Source organism: Peromyscus eremicus, chromosome 18 (assembly GCF_949786415.1).
Source record: "Peromyscus eremicus chromosome 18, PerEre_H2_v1, whole genome shotgun sequence".
In the NCBI taxonomy this organism is placed as follows: domain Eukaryota; kingdom Metazoa; phylum Chordata; class Mammalia; order Rodentia; family Cricetidae; genus Peromyscus; species Peromyscus eremicus.
The window spans coordinates 31,291,936-31,307,212 of NC_081434.1; the positions used below are offsets into that span (position 1 = coordinate 31,291,936).

General features: G+C 41.9%; 1 protein-coding gene across 1 annotated transcript in view; it reads right to left on the reverse strand.

Moving 5' to 3' along the window:
• Positions 1-259: 259 nt before the first annotated feature.
• Positions 260-15,277, reverse strand: part of Eea1 (early endosome antigen 1) — a 115,112-nt gene continuing 100,094 nt past the window's right edge. Inside the window, exons 23-30 of the mRNA XM_059245805.1 lie at positions 12,418-12,600; positions 7,063-7,248; positions 6,220-6,351; positions 4,849-5,034; positions 3,759-3,997; positions 3,193-3,313; positions 2,268-2,366; positions 260-1,133 (exon numbers count right to left, since the gene is read on the reverse strand). Coding sequence (XP_059101788.1) covers positions 1,011-1,133; positions 2,268-2,366; positions 3,193-3,313; positions 3,759-3,997; positions 4,849-5,034; positions 6,220-6,351; positions 7,063-7,248; positions 12,418-12,600 — 1,269 coding nt within the window. The 3' untranslated portion in view covers positions 260-1,010. The remainder of the gene's footprint in view (positions 1,134-2,267; positions 2,367-3,192; positions 3,314-3,758; positions 3,998-4,848; positions 5,035-6,219; positions 6,352-7,062; positions 7,249-12,417; positions 12,601-15,277) is intronic.

The window sequence follows — 15,277 nt, forward strand, 5'->3', positions numbered from 1 at the left end:
TAGGACGGAGAAAGTGGAAGTGGAATTTTAATATTTTTACCACTTCATACTGTCTTCACAGACAGGACAAGAGGAGGATCGGTTCCTATCTTGAAAAAGCTAAGGTGTAGGCACACTTACAGTGAAGCCGAGCTACACTAACGAGGACGGAGGCAGACGCGGAACAGAGGTTCATTTAGAAACCAGCTTCCTGAAGACGCTGGATGGCCAGAGTGAGGCTGTGGTGTGAGCTCATGCCAGAAGACAAGACAGGTCACCCTCCAGCTCAGGGTGGGAAGTTTTAGACAATAGCTTAGGGGATAGTGCATGGGGGTCTAAAATAAGACAGAGAAATATAAATTCACTCTAGTTTTGGAAATACAATCTCAGAAGTACCATAAAGTGAACCACTTAATTTTACATAGGAGTCCATCAAATCTACTTGAGAATTTAATCAATACTGCCAAAACAAAAACCATGCTTGAATTCATGGTTAGCACATCGTTTTAGCATCAACTGCTTCAGAACACTCAAGTAATCGGTGTATGACATCACACCGTAACTGAGCTACAGATCTATACAGGAGACAAACAGGTGTGACACTCCTGTGCATGACTCCACCAGGAGGATACGTGATATAATCACTGTTATTGTGCAACAGAAACCACAGCAAACGATAACAACCAGCCATACATTTTGTACACATAATTTGAGAGGAAGAAACTAAGGAAGTATATTCATCATTTGTGAATAATTAAATTATATTTAAAAAATACATTGCTATTTTCCATCCAAAGATTATTTACATTTCATTGGCTAATTCTGACCTTGGCATGAAAGCTGTTTAGGGAGTAAGTGGACAAACATCATCAAAACTGAACCCAATCTCACAAAAATAGAACTTTTACTTGACATTGGTAACATTCCAAAATATATGAATTCCAACTTGGCTAGTGTGCAACCAGAGAGCACATCCAATGTATTAGAGGTCTAATGTTAGTGTGACACTACTCTGCAGCTGTGATCCCCCACTACCCTTGCAAATCAATGAAACATGCATCACAGACACGAACAGGCTTCTTCGAAGAAGGCGTTAAGGCGTTTTTAGCTGAACACTCAGCGCAGAAGATATTGCCACACTGTCGGCAGTGATGCTGTGAAGACAGAGTTACAGAGTTTCAGGAACATCACCAAACTACGAACGACTGTTACAAACCACACTGGGAAGTTGGGCTAACTGACTTCAGTATGCAGATTTACTCCCTGGGTAATTGAACCCTTAAACTGATCAAACACTATGGTAAAATTTTAGGTCACCTTTGCTTCGATCCTACAATTCCCAAAAGAACTTCTTTTAAAGTGTTAAAGGACTCCTATCAAACGAAAACCTATTTCTAGTCACTGAAAGTCTCAGGAACTCTATCTTCACTTAGAACGTAAACATAACAGTTATTTACAATACAATTCATTAAATCTTTCTGCTTTTGCTTCTTTTCTTTTCTCTCTCTCTCTTTTTTTGGTGGGGGGGGCAGGGGGCGTGTTTCAAGACAGGGTTTCTCTGTGTAGCTTTGGAGCCTGGAACTCGATCTGTAGACCAGGCTGGCCTCGAACTCAGAGAGATCTGTCTGTCTCTGCCTCCTGAGTGCCGGGATTAAGGGTGTGTGCCACCACTACCCGGCTGCTTTTGCTTCTTTTAGAAGAACTCAAATATGCTGGTCTACAGAGCTAGTTCCAGGATAGCCAAGGCTACACAGAGAAACCCTGTCTTAAACAAAACAAAACCCCCTCAAATATAACTGAAACACCTGAGTTTAATATCTGCCCACTACTTCAGAAAACAACTGTTCCCGAGAATAAGCAGCGAAAAAAAGTGACTGAATTAAAACTAAAATTCAAGCACATACGATAACCAGAAACTAGCAAGCATGGATTGATGTTTAAAACATCTGTCACTGAGAAACGGAATTGTAATGATTACCTAAATTAATCTGTTATTAATAAAAACTTGAGATAGTAGGGTATGAACCTGGTAGATCCAAAAAGTGACAGAGAAAAGCCCAGCTGACCCTCCTCTCTGCTTTTCCAAGATCCAAAAGGGCCAGAAACTCCTAAGCCCCTCCTCCTTCCTCCCTGTGTCCCTCTCTCCCATCTGGGTCCGCCAAAAAACTGTCTGGTTTATGCTAGTCCTCTGAATCAAGGTTCAGTTTATCACAGTTTCAGGAGACAGCGCCAACCAATCTCCCAGGACAAGGAATCTGCACAGGCAGCTTGGTGTGGAAGTCACTCACCCGTCTCACTGTGACTGAAAAGCCTTTCCCACAGGCCATACAGTTCTGCACCTCATTGTCCTCTGCCCACTTTCTGTTCAACGCTTGCGTTTGTTTAATCTGTTTTAAAAAAATTTTGATACATTAAAATATAACATTTCACAGAATGATGAATTGGTTATTTCTAATTTGTTGCCAGATATTTACAAAGTTTTGACTTTATAAAAGTCAATTTCCATTGTCAGAGTAGCTCCATTCCTCTATCTGAATGACAGAATAAGAGGCACTGGCCATCACAGAGCTCTGGCAGCCTCACAGTCACTGTGTCGCAACAATCCATTTTCCTCCTGACGGTGAGAAAAACCTAAGCCACCTCATTTTCCGTCACTTCCACTTTCTGTTTTCTTCCTTCAGACAAGGTCTTGATATAGTCCAGGCTGACTTCCAACTGGAAGTGATCCCCCTGCCTCTTCCTTCTCAGTGCTAGGATTAAAGGTCTGCACCGCCTGCCTGTGTGAGACCACTTCTTTACATACTTACCAACCCACTTATTGCTCTGTATTCCTGAATGTTCTCATTTCTTCTCTGTGACAATCCATGAGTGATGTCACTCTCAAAGAAGAGGTGTCTGAAACAACGACCTTTTTAATCTTTATTTTTTTCATTTTAACCTTTAATTAATATAACACCCATAAAATCTATAAGCTATCTACATGGATGGTGTTGATCTGAAAACAGTTATGAACATGGGTTCTGCTGTCATTTTGGTTTTCTGGGTGGTGCACAGCACTGGAGATTGAACTCAGGTCCGTGCGGGTGGCATGCAATCCTCTACCACTGAGCTACCTTCTCACCCTGACGATTGGATTCTAAGGGCAAAACTGTATTTGTCACTAGGAGAGAAACTGGAGAATATGGCAGCAGCCCACACCCGCAGGCGCCTTACCTGGAGGGACTGGTTTTCTCTGCCCAGCTCCTGCACAGCCGCGGTCGTGTTATCCAGCTTCCTTTGCAGTTCTAGAACTTTGGTCTGCAGCTTTTCTATTTCACCTTCTCCTTTAAGACATCTTATGGAACAGATTGCAAAGAGATCATTACTATTTAAGAAATCATTAGGGACCTTTCTGGAATAGAGGTAATGGACCACTTTGGTCATTTTAAATGCAATACATTAATTTCGGTTATTTAATTTCCTTTAAAGTCTGACTTTGTAAATGGCGCCGACATACCTGCAGGGTTACAAACTTCTCTCCGTTCTACGTCTAGTGGGAAAATGTGGCGTATGACAATCTCTGTATTACTTATAATAGGGTCAAACTAATTTTAATTTTTTTCTCAAGACAGGGTTTCTCTGTGTGTGTAACCTTCCTGGTTGTCCTGGAACTCGCTCTGTAGACCAGGCTGGCCTAGAACTCACAGAGATCCTCCTGCCTCTGCCTCCTGAGTGCTGGGATTAAAGGCGTGCGCCTCCGCCGCCAGCAGACAGAGACTAGTCCACCAGGCATCACTCACCTTTCTAGCAATGCTCTCCTTTCGTCCTGGTTGTTCTGAACCGTTGCTTCTAAGACAGCAATCTCCCCCCGCAGGTCATCCGTTTGCTTCTCCAGCTCGCTAACTCGCCGCTGACTAGACTGCCACTCCTTCTTCACAGTGCCCAAGTTTTCATTCAGGGTTGTGACCTGCATAGTGAGCTTGGCCTGGTTCTCTTCGTGTCTCTTCATTCCCGCTTCCTTTTCTTTTATTTCCGAATGCTGAGGGAAAAAGGGAAGGGGGAAGTTATTACCTAAGTAGTGCAAAATAAAATGTCTACTTACTGAAATTAAAATACCAAAGACAGAAATCATATTGTTTCTCCCGGAAAGGAGGAAGAACATATTTCATCATACATTAAAATCCTGATTCTGCAAATATGTGTAATTTAAATAGGTTTGCTCAAATGTCGTAGTGCAGTTCATGAGGATCAGCAAAGTGACACACTTGAGACTCTGCAGTCTACCAGAACAGGGGACATGTTCATGCTAAGAGAAAGCAGAGGTCCTGTGGACAAAGCTACAATCTCCTGCCTCACCGCATCCTCTGTCTCTCATCAACCCCCCAAAACCCTAACACAAACCCTCCGATCGACTAAACATTTGGCAAAGTTATCTGGTAAGATCTGGAGTCAGTCCAATAAAGGGAAGCCAGATGCTTCCCATGAGGTAAACACAAGGCAGGGAAGGAAAAGCAGACGTCAGTCATCGTAATTCCAATCCAGTTTCTGTCGCCAGTTTTCAACATTCACTTTGACCAAACGACCAAAGAACACGTCTCACATGTCCAGCTTCCCTCACGCATCTCCAGTCTGTGGCTGTGGCTTACCCATTTGTCTCTCCACTAAAAATGCTTTACTATTACAGCTAATTGGATTTGCACCTTTCTAACTAATGTGATTACAGAATAGAATATTTCCTACTACACCAGCTATTTAAACAAATGTGATGTCTTTTCTAACTTTAGTAGGGAACACCACGTCCATCGTAGTCTCTGGGTAGAAGATCTTCCTGACTGATCCAAGCCCCACTTTAGAGCACGTGTCCGCCCGCTATGAAGCTGACTCACTGACCAGCTTGGCCTCCTTCTCAGAGAACTCGGCCCTCCGTCTCTCTTCCTCCTTCGCCGCCTGCTCCCGCAGCAGCCGCTGACTTTCCTTCTCCTGCTCAAGCGCTGCCTTCAGCGAGTCTGCTTTGCCTTGAAGTTCTAGTTTCTGCTGAATCAAAAGTTGTTTGGCATCCTTGAGATTTGCTACTTCCTGTTGAAAGTAAAAAAGCCAAACAAATCATCCCTATGCATGGGCTAATTTTCTGTTAACGCGACAACACAAGCTAAACTCATTTGGGAAACACAACTGAGAAAATGCCACCACCAGGTGGCCTGTGGGAAAGCTGTCAGGTGTTTCCCTGACTCATGTGGGTGGGCCCAGCTGACTGTGGTACCACCCCTGGGTGCTCTAAGAGAGCAGGTGGAGCGAGCCACTAAACAGCATCCTCCAGGGCTTCTGCTTCAGTGCCTGCCCTGACTTCCCTCAGTGATGGAGTGTGACCTGAGAGATACAAAATGGAACAGCCCCGTCCTCCCCAGGCTGCTTCTGGTCCTGGTGTTGCCTCACAGCGACAGAAAGCAGACGAAGAACTTGAGTCAAAGTGTCAGATGACAGTGAAATTCATGCAACTTTTCACAACACCGGATCCAAGTCTTTAAGTTCAACATTTCAAACCCCTGATTTAAAGTGCAAGATTGTTTACTTCCTACTCACTAGCACTCATTCGGGTGATACTTTACATGCACGTGTCTTAACTACATTATCTGAAGAAGATCCCTAGATCTTCCTTCCAGTCTGCTCCCTTAACGTGTTTACTGGGTGCTCCTTTAGTTATCGAACATGGCGTTACTCTGAGTGTAGACTGGACTAGAGCATTCTGAGTTACGAAACCACACACACACTGGAAGAAGAGGAGAACCGGGGAGGAGCCCCTGAGAGAGCGTCTAAGCTTTTCCACAAAACTGCGTCATGCTTTACAAAGCAAACGGTAGAAACTCTGGGCAACGGGCACCCTGTCTGTGCTTCTAAGGGGTAAAGTGTTAAAACCAAAAGACTATCAAGGAATTTAAAGAAGAAAAATAACAAAAAATAGACTCCCTTCCATCTAAAGTCTTACATGTTTATAGATTTATTACTTATAAACATGATTTTCTAAATCACTGTCCCACATCATCATTTCAAATCTAGAGTTACCCTGTGGCTACTCTGCTTCATTCAGTAATCAGAGAACAGAGGCAGTTTCCATACGGATAGGGGAATCATGCAATAAAGAACGCTCTGGCCACAGCATTCGCCAAAAACAATCAAATAACTTGTTCAGCGCACAGTCTCTCTGTTTAGTTCACTCACAGACTAATGCGCGACACAGACAGAGGAAGAGGAGTTCTCACCCACCTTCATGCTTTCTTCCTTGTGCGACTTGAGTTCTTCACTGAGCTTCGTCATTTCTTTTTCTTGTCTACACTTAATTTCCTCCAGCTCTGCCAATTTAGACCTTTCATTCACTAGTTCTTTTTCCTTCACTGACTGGAGAGAAATTACAAATAAATGTGAAGCAGCCACTTTCTTGAAAATTAGTGTGCTAAAGTGTTGGTGTTTATGACCCCGGCTTGTACCTCTCTAGTGGAGTTAACTAGAGCAGAATATGCATCTCCCCTTCCCATTGAACCTGACAATGTCACCACTGAGATTAAAGTTACATATAAACTCACTATAAAGTGAACAGTACCCAGGCAGAGTAAGGCTACATAGAAATACAGCAATACTACTCACTTCTACAACTTCTATTACTATCACCGCTTTTATGTAAGGGTTTCTATTTTGGGTAGACCTTTCAATCCACAGTTTATAAATAATCAGAAATTTTTAAAAATTAAATTCTCTACTAGGAATAGAGTTAACACTAAAACAAGATGTGCCTGAGCTAAAACCCTTGCAGTTAAGCACCAATAAATAGCATCTGTTAGAACTGTCTGAACTTGAGACATAACTCATGAATGCTGTCCCTGCTTCACAATCAACCCCAACTCCTAAAGACACTCACAATTTCAATCTGGAATATACCAAAAATTCTATGGTGTGCAAACCATCTTTATAAAACCTCCAAAAGTCACTAAGGAAGCTGGTGGGAGACACCACAAGACGCGGTGACGAAGCAGCTCCCAGCTCAGAGCCTCCAACATGGATTCCACACTCTCCCGTCCTCAGCCCCGTGGAGTCTGGAGTCCAAGGAGGTACCTTTTCTCTCTGGGCGTCCTGCAGGGCTTTACTCCGCTCCTTCAGCAGCTGCTCTCGCTTTGCCAAGTCCTGCTCCACAGCAGCCCTGGCAGCCTGCAGTTCCTGAATTGACTTATTTTGGTTTCCAATTTGAGTTCTGTTTGAAATCAAGTCTTCTTGTGCCAGAGAGAGCTTCTCTTCTATAGACTTATAAAAAGTTAGTTCCTCAAGTTAATATGATTAGTAAATTTCAACAAGCATAACAGTTAATAAAAACACAATAGCAAATAGTACATAATCACATCTCAATGAGACATGAAAGAAAATAATTTAAAAAGAAATACAGTTGAGTGCTATATATGTGCACACATACATTTTCTAGGATCTACGACCTTCCCTGACCTGGTAAACACCTTGATAAACAAGACAGAATTTTGTTAGACTTCATAGCTGTCAATCTGATCAACAAATCTAAAGAAACAAGTTTAGCCTTATAGTTAAAGCTCTTCTGACAGCCAACAGCCCATCCATCCTCTGAGCTGCCTGTCTCAGTGGTATAACAAGTGACAAAGTTAACATCATAGTTACCTACTGCTCTAAGTCCCTCGTGTGGTGGTGAATTTTGTCATGTTAACAGATTCAGAATCACCATGGAAACCAATCATTGAGTTTGTTGTGAGGAGTTTCCAGATTAGGTTAATTCAGGAAGAGAGACCCACCCTAAATGTGGGCAGTCCCATTCCACGTGGGCTAGAGTCCTGAAGTGAATGACAGGGACAAGAGAAAGGGGCGGGGCTCTACAGACCCCATGTTTTGAGAAGCAGAAGTGGAAGAATGCTAAAGTGCCTATTTGGGTCCTGTAGATACGGTCCTAGGAAAGGGGAACTGCCATCCTCAGGACTTTGGCTAAGAATCTGCAGGAGTGAGGGCTAGCTAACACACTCTTCACCAGACCTCACAGAAGCACCCAGTTCTCACTAGAGAAACACTTCCCTTGAAAAGGAGGCAGATAATGCAACTCAAGAAAGGATCTCTGCCAGTTAGGATTATATATAACACATATTTAATAAAACATAAGTGAAGCCAGGCATGGATGTCTATAACCTCGTGCCTAGGAGGGTGAGGCAAGAGGATCGATTGCACATGAGTTTGGGTGCAGCCTAGAAAACATTGTGAAACACTGACTCAAACATAAGTAACTAAGCAAATGAATAAATACAAAAGTAAGTAAGATTTAATTTGAAGAGTATGCTTCTGAAAAAAGGTTACTTCTTACCAGTAACTCAGTTCAGAATTCTTTCAGATATAAAGGTCAATTTTTAATTAAAGCCAGGAGAAGTCTAAGCCTTTCAGACTCACTTTGTCAGGTAGTACCCAGAATCACCTTGCTGTTGCTTTGTTTTAATAATCAGACAGCCAATCATCAGCTGAGTACGCTGCATAAAACGGTCCTTAACATGGAAGAGTGCCCTGGAGAGCAGAAAGGGAGTGGGGAAGCTGAGCAAATGCTTACCATCAGATACACAGGAAAGCAGCGTGAGACCCTGTGTAAAGTGAAGCGTGTGACCACTGGCCTAGATGTCATCAAGAGGTTGGTTTTTAAAAGAATAAAATTTACTGGGCCAGGGGGCTAGTTTAGTGTAGAGTACTTGCCTAACATGGATTTAGACTGAGTTTGATCTTAGCACTGAAATAAACAAATGAATTTCAAAGCCTACTACATAATTCTACTATAACTATATTAGGTAACAGATACTCTGGTCCAACAGGCTTGCTAAAACCTAGAAAGAAAGCAGTAGTGCCCCCTACAAAGTTCTGGAAGAATGTCAAAATGCCCACAAAACCCTCCAAGTGTCACCAGTTTATAAGATTTCAAATGCATGCCCTCTAAAAGTGTAAGCTTATGAACCCATTAATCAGCTCTTTGAAATCCAGGTGGAAGACTGCATCATGAAGCCTCTTTGAAGGTGCCAAGGGCTACTGCTCCCCCCTCTGTTGGAACATCCACTAATACACTCCCACAAAGCACTGCCATGCACGTCTCACTTGCTCAGCACTGTTTCCCCTGGAACGGTCCTCCTGCATCATTTCTTTGTCTTTATCTTTATCCCTGAGCACATCACCCATCAACCTGGACTGATTACACCAATTATAGCATCCCAGTGGAAAAAAGTTTCGGCCCATGGAATCCCCTTGTTTATGAAGCAAACTTTCCCACACTTCTTTCAACTAAAACCTTTACGATGTTAGTCTTACTCTTTCTGATGTCTGATAAAATGGCATAAGAGAAAGTACAGGGATGGGAAGAGTTAGGTTTAATTCTGTATAGCCCTACAATTTTCCCTTTACCCGGGCATAAATTTATAAGTGAATTCCATTTCTATTCTTTCTAGACAAAGAGCACAGATTGCAGCCAACAGAAATACTCAATGAACAAAGCATTTCATAAATGATCCAGCAGATGGGGCTAACAGAGATCAAACCAGGCTCTTCCCCTACTGATGACCACGTCCACACTGACATCAGCTATAACAGAGGGCCTTCCCCAGGTAAGTGTCCTGTTAGAGAATGTTCTCACTCTTCTCCTCCTCTTACAAGTGAGACCAGCTCACTGACGCCAAGGACAGTCATGGCTGACATCCATCTCTCTTCCTGGTCTACAAACACTCGTGCTTCCTTAGGAACCTGTTCCTCAGGAAATGGTGGTAAAAGAAGTGAGCTTTGAGTAGGAGAGGCAGCTCCAATCATGGTTCTTTCTGTTAGGCTGCATCACTGGGCCCGCCTCCCCTGCAAGAGGCGCTTCCTGAGAGGCTCCATGGAGCTCTGTTGTGATGCCTTTCCTAGGCCTGCCCGCCCTCTGCTTTTTCTTTCATTCAGATCACATGCAAGTGCCTCACTGTCCCCTCATGGCCTTTAGATTAAATCCAAATTTCCCCACAGGTCTGCCAACATGTTGTAAAACAAACAATTTAACACGAATAAAACGACCAGTTCTACTTTTTCTCTCTTTAGAGATCTTTTTATTTTTGTTTATGTGTACGTATGTTTTGCCTATATGTATGTCTGTGCATCAAATGTGTTCGGTGCCCACAGAGGTCAGAAGAATCATCAGATCCCCTAGAACTAGAGTTACAGGCATGTGAGCTGCCAGGTGAGTGCTGGGAATCGAACTCAGATCCTCTGGAAAACAGTAAGTACTCCTAACCACTGAGCTCTCTCTCCAGCACCCTTGCCTTTTGGAAGGATGGGGACTAATCAGCCTCTTTTTCCCTCCTTCCCCCTCTTATCACTGTGAGAATTCTTTCCTCAGTTTTCTGTTTCTGTGCTAAGTCTTTGTGGCTGATACCTGCCACTGGGCCTGCTGTGAACTCTGCCCTTCCTTTACCCCTGGCATTTCCTCAACTCTAATGCTAGTCCTAACCAACCAGCATCTGACTACCAGAATTTATGGAGAGAGATTTTTTTTAATTATTTTTATTTGTGTGTGTGTGTGTGTGTGTGTGTGTGTGTGTGTGTGTGTGTGTGGCGCGCACGCCTGCCTGCACGAGTTAATGTGCATTACATGCACACAGGAAGCCAGAAGAAGGTGTCACACCCTCTGGAGGAGAGAAAAATTCTTAACTGATCTCCTCACTAAGTGATTCAAGCTTCTTTAAAATTGCTCCAGGTTAGGTTTCTTAAAACAGCATGTTCTTCATTTTTCCCCTCTGCTTGACTCTCTCTTTAAACAAAAATATATATATATATATATATATATATATATATATATATATATATATATATATATAAAATCCAATTGTTTTTTGCAAAGCACTTAATATACTTTATAATTTGGATACTTTTTTTTTCTTTTTTGAGACAGGGTTTCTCTGTCTCTGACTGTTTCTGGCTGTTTCTCTCACTCTGTAGATCAGGCTGGTCTCAAACTCACAGAGATCCCCTGCCTCTGCCTCCTGAGTACTGAGATTAAAGGGGTGCTGCTGTGGGATGGTCTGTATGTCAAGTGTGTTGCTGATTGGTCAATAAATAAATCACTGATTGGCCAGTGGCCAGGCAGGAAGTATAGGCGGGACAAGAAGGAGAATAAAGCTGGGAAGTGGAAGGCTGAGTCAGAGAGACACTGCCAGCTGCCATGATGAGAAACAGCATGTGAAGATGCCGGTAAGCCACGAGCCACGTGGCAAGGTATAGATTAATGGAAATGGATTAATTTGAGCTGTAAGAACAGTTAGCAAGAAGCCTGCCACGGCCATACAGTTTGTAAGCAATATAAGTCTCTGTGTTTACTTGGTCGGGTCTGAGCGGCTGTGGGACTGGCAGGTGAGAGAGATTTGTCCTGACTGTGGGCCAGGCAGGAAAACTCTAGCTACACTGTGCACCACCACCGGCTGGATCCTACTTTTTAAACTGAAGTCCAAATATAAACCAGCACTCCTGGTCGGCTCTGCTCACCTCCTCTGCAGTACCAAACGATCCTTGTCAAGACTGCATTTCCAAACCCTACCTATAGTTCAGGATCTACTCACATACCTAAGTGGCCTAGCTCTCCTCATAAATCCATCCCCACAAGAGCCCATGAATAAAATACAAGATGTATACAATATCTATAAATAAAATGTTTTAATGTTTGGTGATTCTCAACAAAATTTTACAGTAGTGTACTTTAAACAAAACCCCCAAATATAGGAAAGAGATAGCATACTTTACCATGACCAAAAAAAAAAAAAAAAAAAGACCAGAAACAGAGATAAGGTCTGAGAGAGAGAGGTGGGGTGCTGGCTGAATGTTGTGTGTGTGCAAGAGCACACTATTTGCTTCCCTTTAGAGAATTAATATGCCACTGTTGTATAAAACTTGCTTACCTTTTATTTACACCCTTCATTTTAATATACACGGTACTTTATTTGATCACATAGTATTATTAATTGAGGCTATATTTAATTGGCCTAATTATAATCATCAGGCATTTCTAGAAGCTTAGGAAGTCGACAAATACATAACAGTAAAAGTCAGTTTTGCAGGACAACAGTAAAACCCCTTGCATTTCTCATAACTGGCTTATAACCACTCAATCTTTGAAGTTATTTTTAAATAAAGCCTTCAAAATCCTTAGAAAAGGTAGTAGTATAATAACATATCCCAAATTATTTCACTATAACTTATTTTATCATGAGTTTTATGTATTTTTATTTATATATACCACAATTTTTGTCATAAAACTTAACTTTTAAAAAAGAACATCCAAGTAATAATTTAATAGAAAAAATACGATACTTCACAAACACTAACTTCCCTTGCCCTGGTGGGCAACGGAATTGTTTAGCGGGCATGGACAAACAGCTTCCTGGCTTTCTAACACAGCACAGCTCACCGTACCTTCAGGTCTTGCCTGGTGGCCAGAAGCTCCGACTCTTTGCCGTAGAGATCCGACTGCAGCTGTTTCAGGCTGTCCTGGCACTTGTCGTAGGTGCCTTGCAAGGCGGCCAGCTTTTCTCTCTCTGCCGCGCGCTCCTGGGCCGCCTGAGATGAGAGCCGCTGCAGCGCGTTCTCCAGCTCTGTCTAAAACATGCAGCAGCTGCTTAAGGGAATGCCACTCCAAAGCCAGTCAGATATAAGTCAAAATTCACACAACTCAAATTCTGGAAAACCAGACAAACTGCATTTACGTCCTAAAATTATCTTTTAATAAATGTCTGAAGTCAAAGAATCACAAAACCGACAAGTCCCAACTCAAAGGGCAAAAGCAATCAAAGGGAATGAGAGACATTCCGCGAGAGGAGAGGGACCTCAGGGGCCTGTAACAGTGCCGGCAGAAACACAGTGCTGGGTTTCCTGGATGACATTTTAAGACTGCACTAAGAGAAATGTCTACTGTGCTGCAATGAGTATGTAGTTTCTACTGTTGAAAACTCAAGAGTAGTTCTGGGAACTTCTGTAAGTCGTCATTACTAACAACAGGGCCGAATGAAAATCTTACCTAAGTTCACACTACTCTAAAACCAACTGTAGGGCTCTGAAGGAGAATGACCCAAAGGGAGCAGCACTATTAGGAGGACGTGTGTCACTGTGGGGTGGGCTCTCAAGTCTCCTTTGCTCAAGCTACACCCAGTCAGACAGTTCACTTCCTGTTGCCTGCAGATCAAGATGTAGAACTCTCAGTTCCTTCTCCAGGACCATATCTGCCTGCATGCCACCGTGCTTCCTGCCATGACGATAATGGACTGAACCTGTGAACTGTAAGCTGCCAGCCCAATTAAATGTTTTCCTTTATAAGAGTTGCCGTGGTCATGGTGTCTCTTCACAGCAGTACAAACCCTAACTAAGACACCAACTTATCTTTAAGAATATTTAGGAGGTATATAAAAATATGATGTAATTAAAATATGTCTGCATAATAGTAAAATATGCTTGGCTTTTAAAATAAATATGTATCTTTCATAGAGTAAGACAGTTCTGACAGAGGCTTACAAGGGTACGGACATTGGGAGAATAAAGAGACCCAAGGATGGTACCAAGTAGGATTTACTACTAGGAGGAAAAAGTTCCAAGACCGTGATTTATAGTACTTTACTGTATGTTTTACAAAGAGCTAGGAGATAAGAGTTTGGGGGTTCTCAAGATGAATAAATGATGTTTAAAGGAAACAGAAATGTTAATTTCTCTAATTTGATCACCAAAAAATGTACATAAGTTTTTATCTTATTATATAATATTTTATTTTATTATTATTCCATAGAAGCGTGTTTGTTTTCTAATGAGAGACAAAAAGGGGTGGGTCTAGATGGCAGGGGAGGTGGGGAGGAATTGGGATGAGCAGGAGGGAAAATTGTAATCAGGGTATAGTATGTGAAAAAGAAAGCTATTTTCAATCAAAGGAAAAGAATGTACACATGCATAGAATTATCCCTGCATCCATGCTATGAATATGTATAGTTATGATGTGTCAATTAAACTTCTATAAAAATAATTCTATCTATTAGATAATCTATTGGTTTAGTGAATCTGAAGTTGATGTCATCGGTGTCCTTCAGTTTCAAACCTGCCACTATCCACGTCTCACTGGTCACTCAGTGGTACTTGATAGCTAACTGGGTCCCCTTCTACAGAATGTTCTTCCACATAGTTTCCAGGACAAATATCTTACAAGTTCTCTTCCTATTTTGCTGGTCATTTCTCCTCAAATTATTTTACTGGTTGCTTTTCTTCAACTGTATCTCTCAATACTATAGAACTCCAAACTTCTGTCATTGGCCTGCTATTATATTATGTACTTTTTTTTAAAAGATCTCTTCTAGAACTATAGCTTTCAATACCTTTTATTTAACAAGTAGCTTTAACCTCTCCACCTGAACTTTGAGCTCTTATTGTGCAGGACTTCCATGACACCTCCTCTTGAACAATCTACGGGCAACTATCTCTACCTGAACTCTTGATTCTTGAGAGCAAATCCGCCCATCAAGAAACAAAACAAAACAACAACCAAAAAACCACTGCTTCATTCCAATAAATGTCAACCATCCACGTGCGCAACTGTAAATCTAGCGTTCTCCTGGATTCTTCTAGTGTCTCTCCACATCTAGTCTCTCAAAAAGACGCAGTAACTGCCCTTCCAAACCACCCCTGCAGCCCATTCTCCCCCATACTCTGCCACCACAGCACTGCCTGCTCACTGCAGCAGGTTCTCAGTGCCTTCTCTAATTTTAGCCATTATCTAGTGAAGCTGTACAAAACATATGCAATATATGTTAACCCTAAATCTGAAAGAAATCTTATAATCATTTAATAAAGAGAAAAACATGCAAAATAGTTCTATTTTTTAATTCATTAAATTATGATGATATAAAGATGAAGTTTCAGAAATACTTGGATGTGACACTAAATTCTGGAGGAAAAAAGACTTCAAACATCAATGTGTACAAATTAAGAATAGCTGTAATTCAGCTATTTGAATTGCTTAGATAGCAAGATGACATCTTCTAGCCCTAACGGTATCCTAGCAAACTCCATCTCTAAAATAAACCAAAACAAACCATTAAAATGTGCAACTAACAAGACCTGTACAAGATGGAGTCTTTCAACATTCCATCACAGATGCTGGGGAGTCGTTTTTCTTCAGTGGACTAGACACTGGTGAGTGGCCGTGCTTCAGTAAGTAAGTCCACACTCACGTTTATGCCAGGAACTTAATTAAACTCAGTTGTTATTTTTAAGAGAGGACATGATCCCCTTTTCTCAT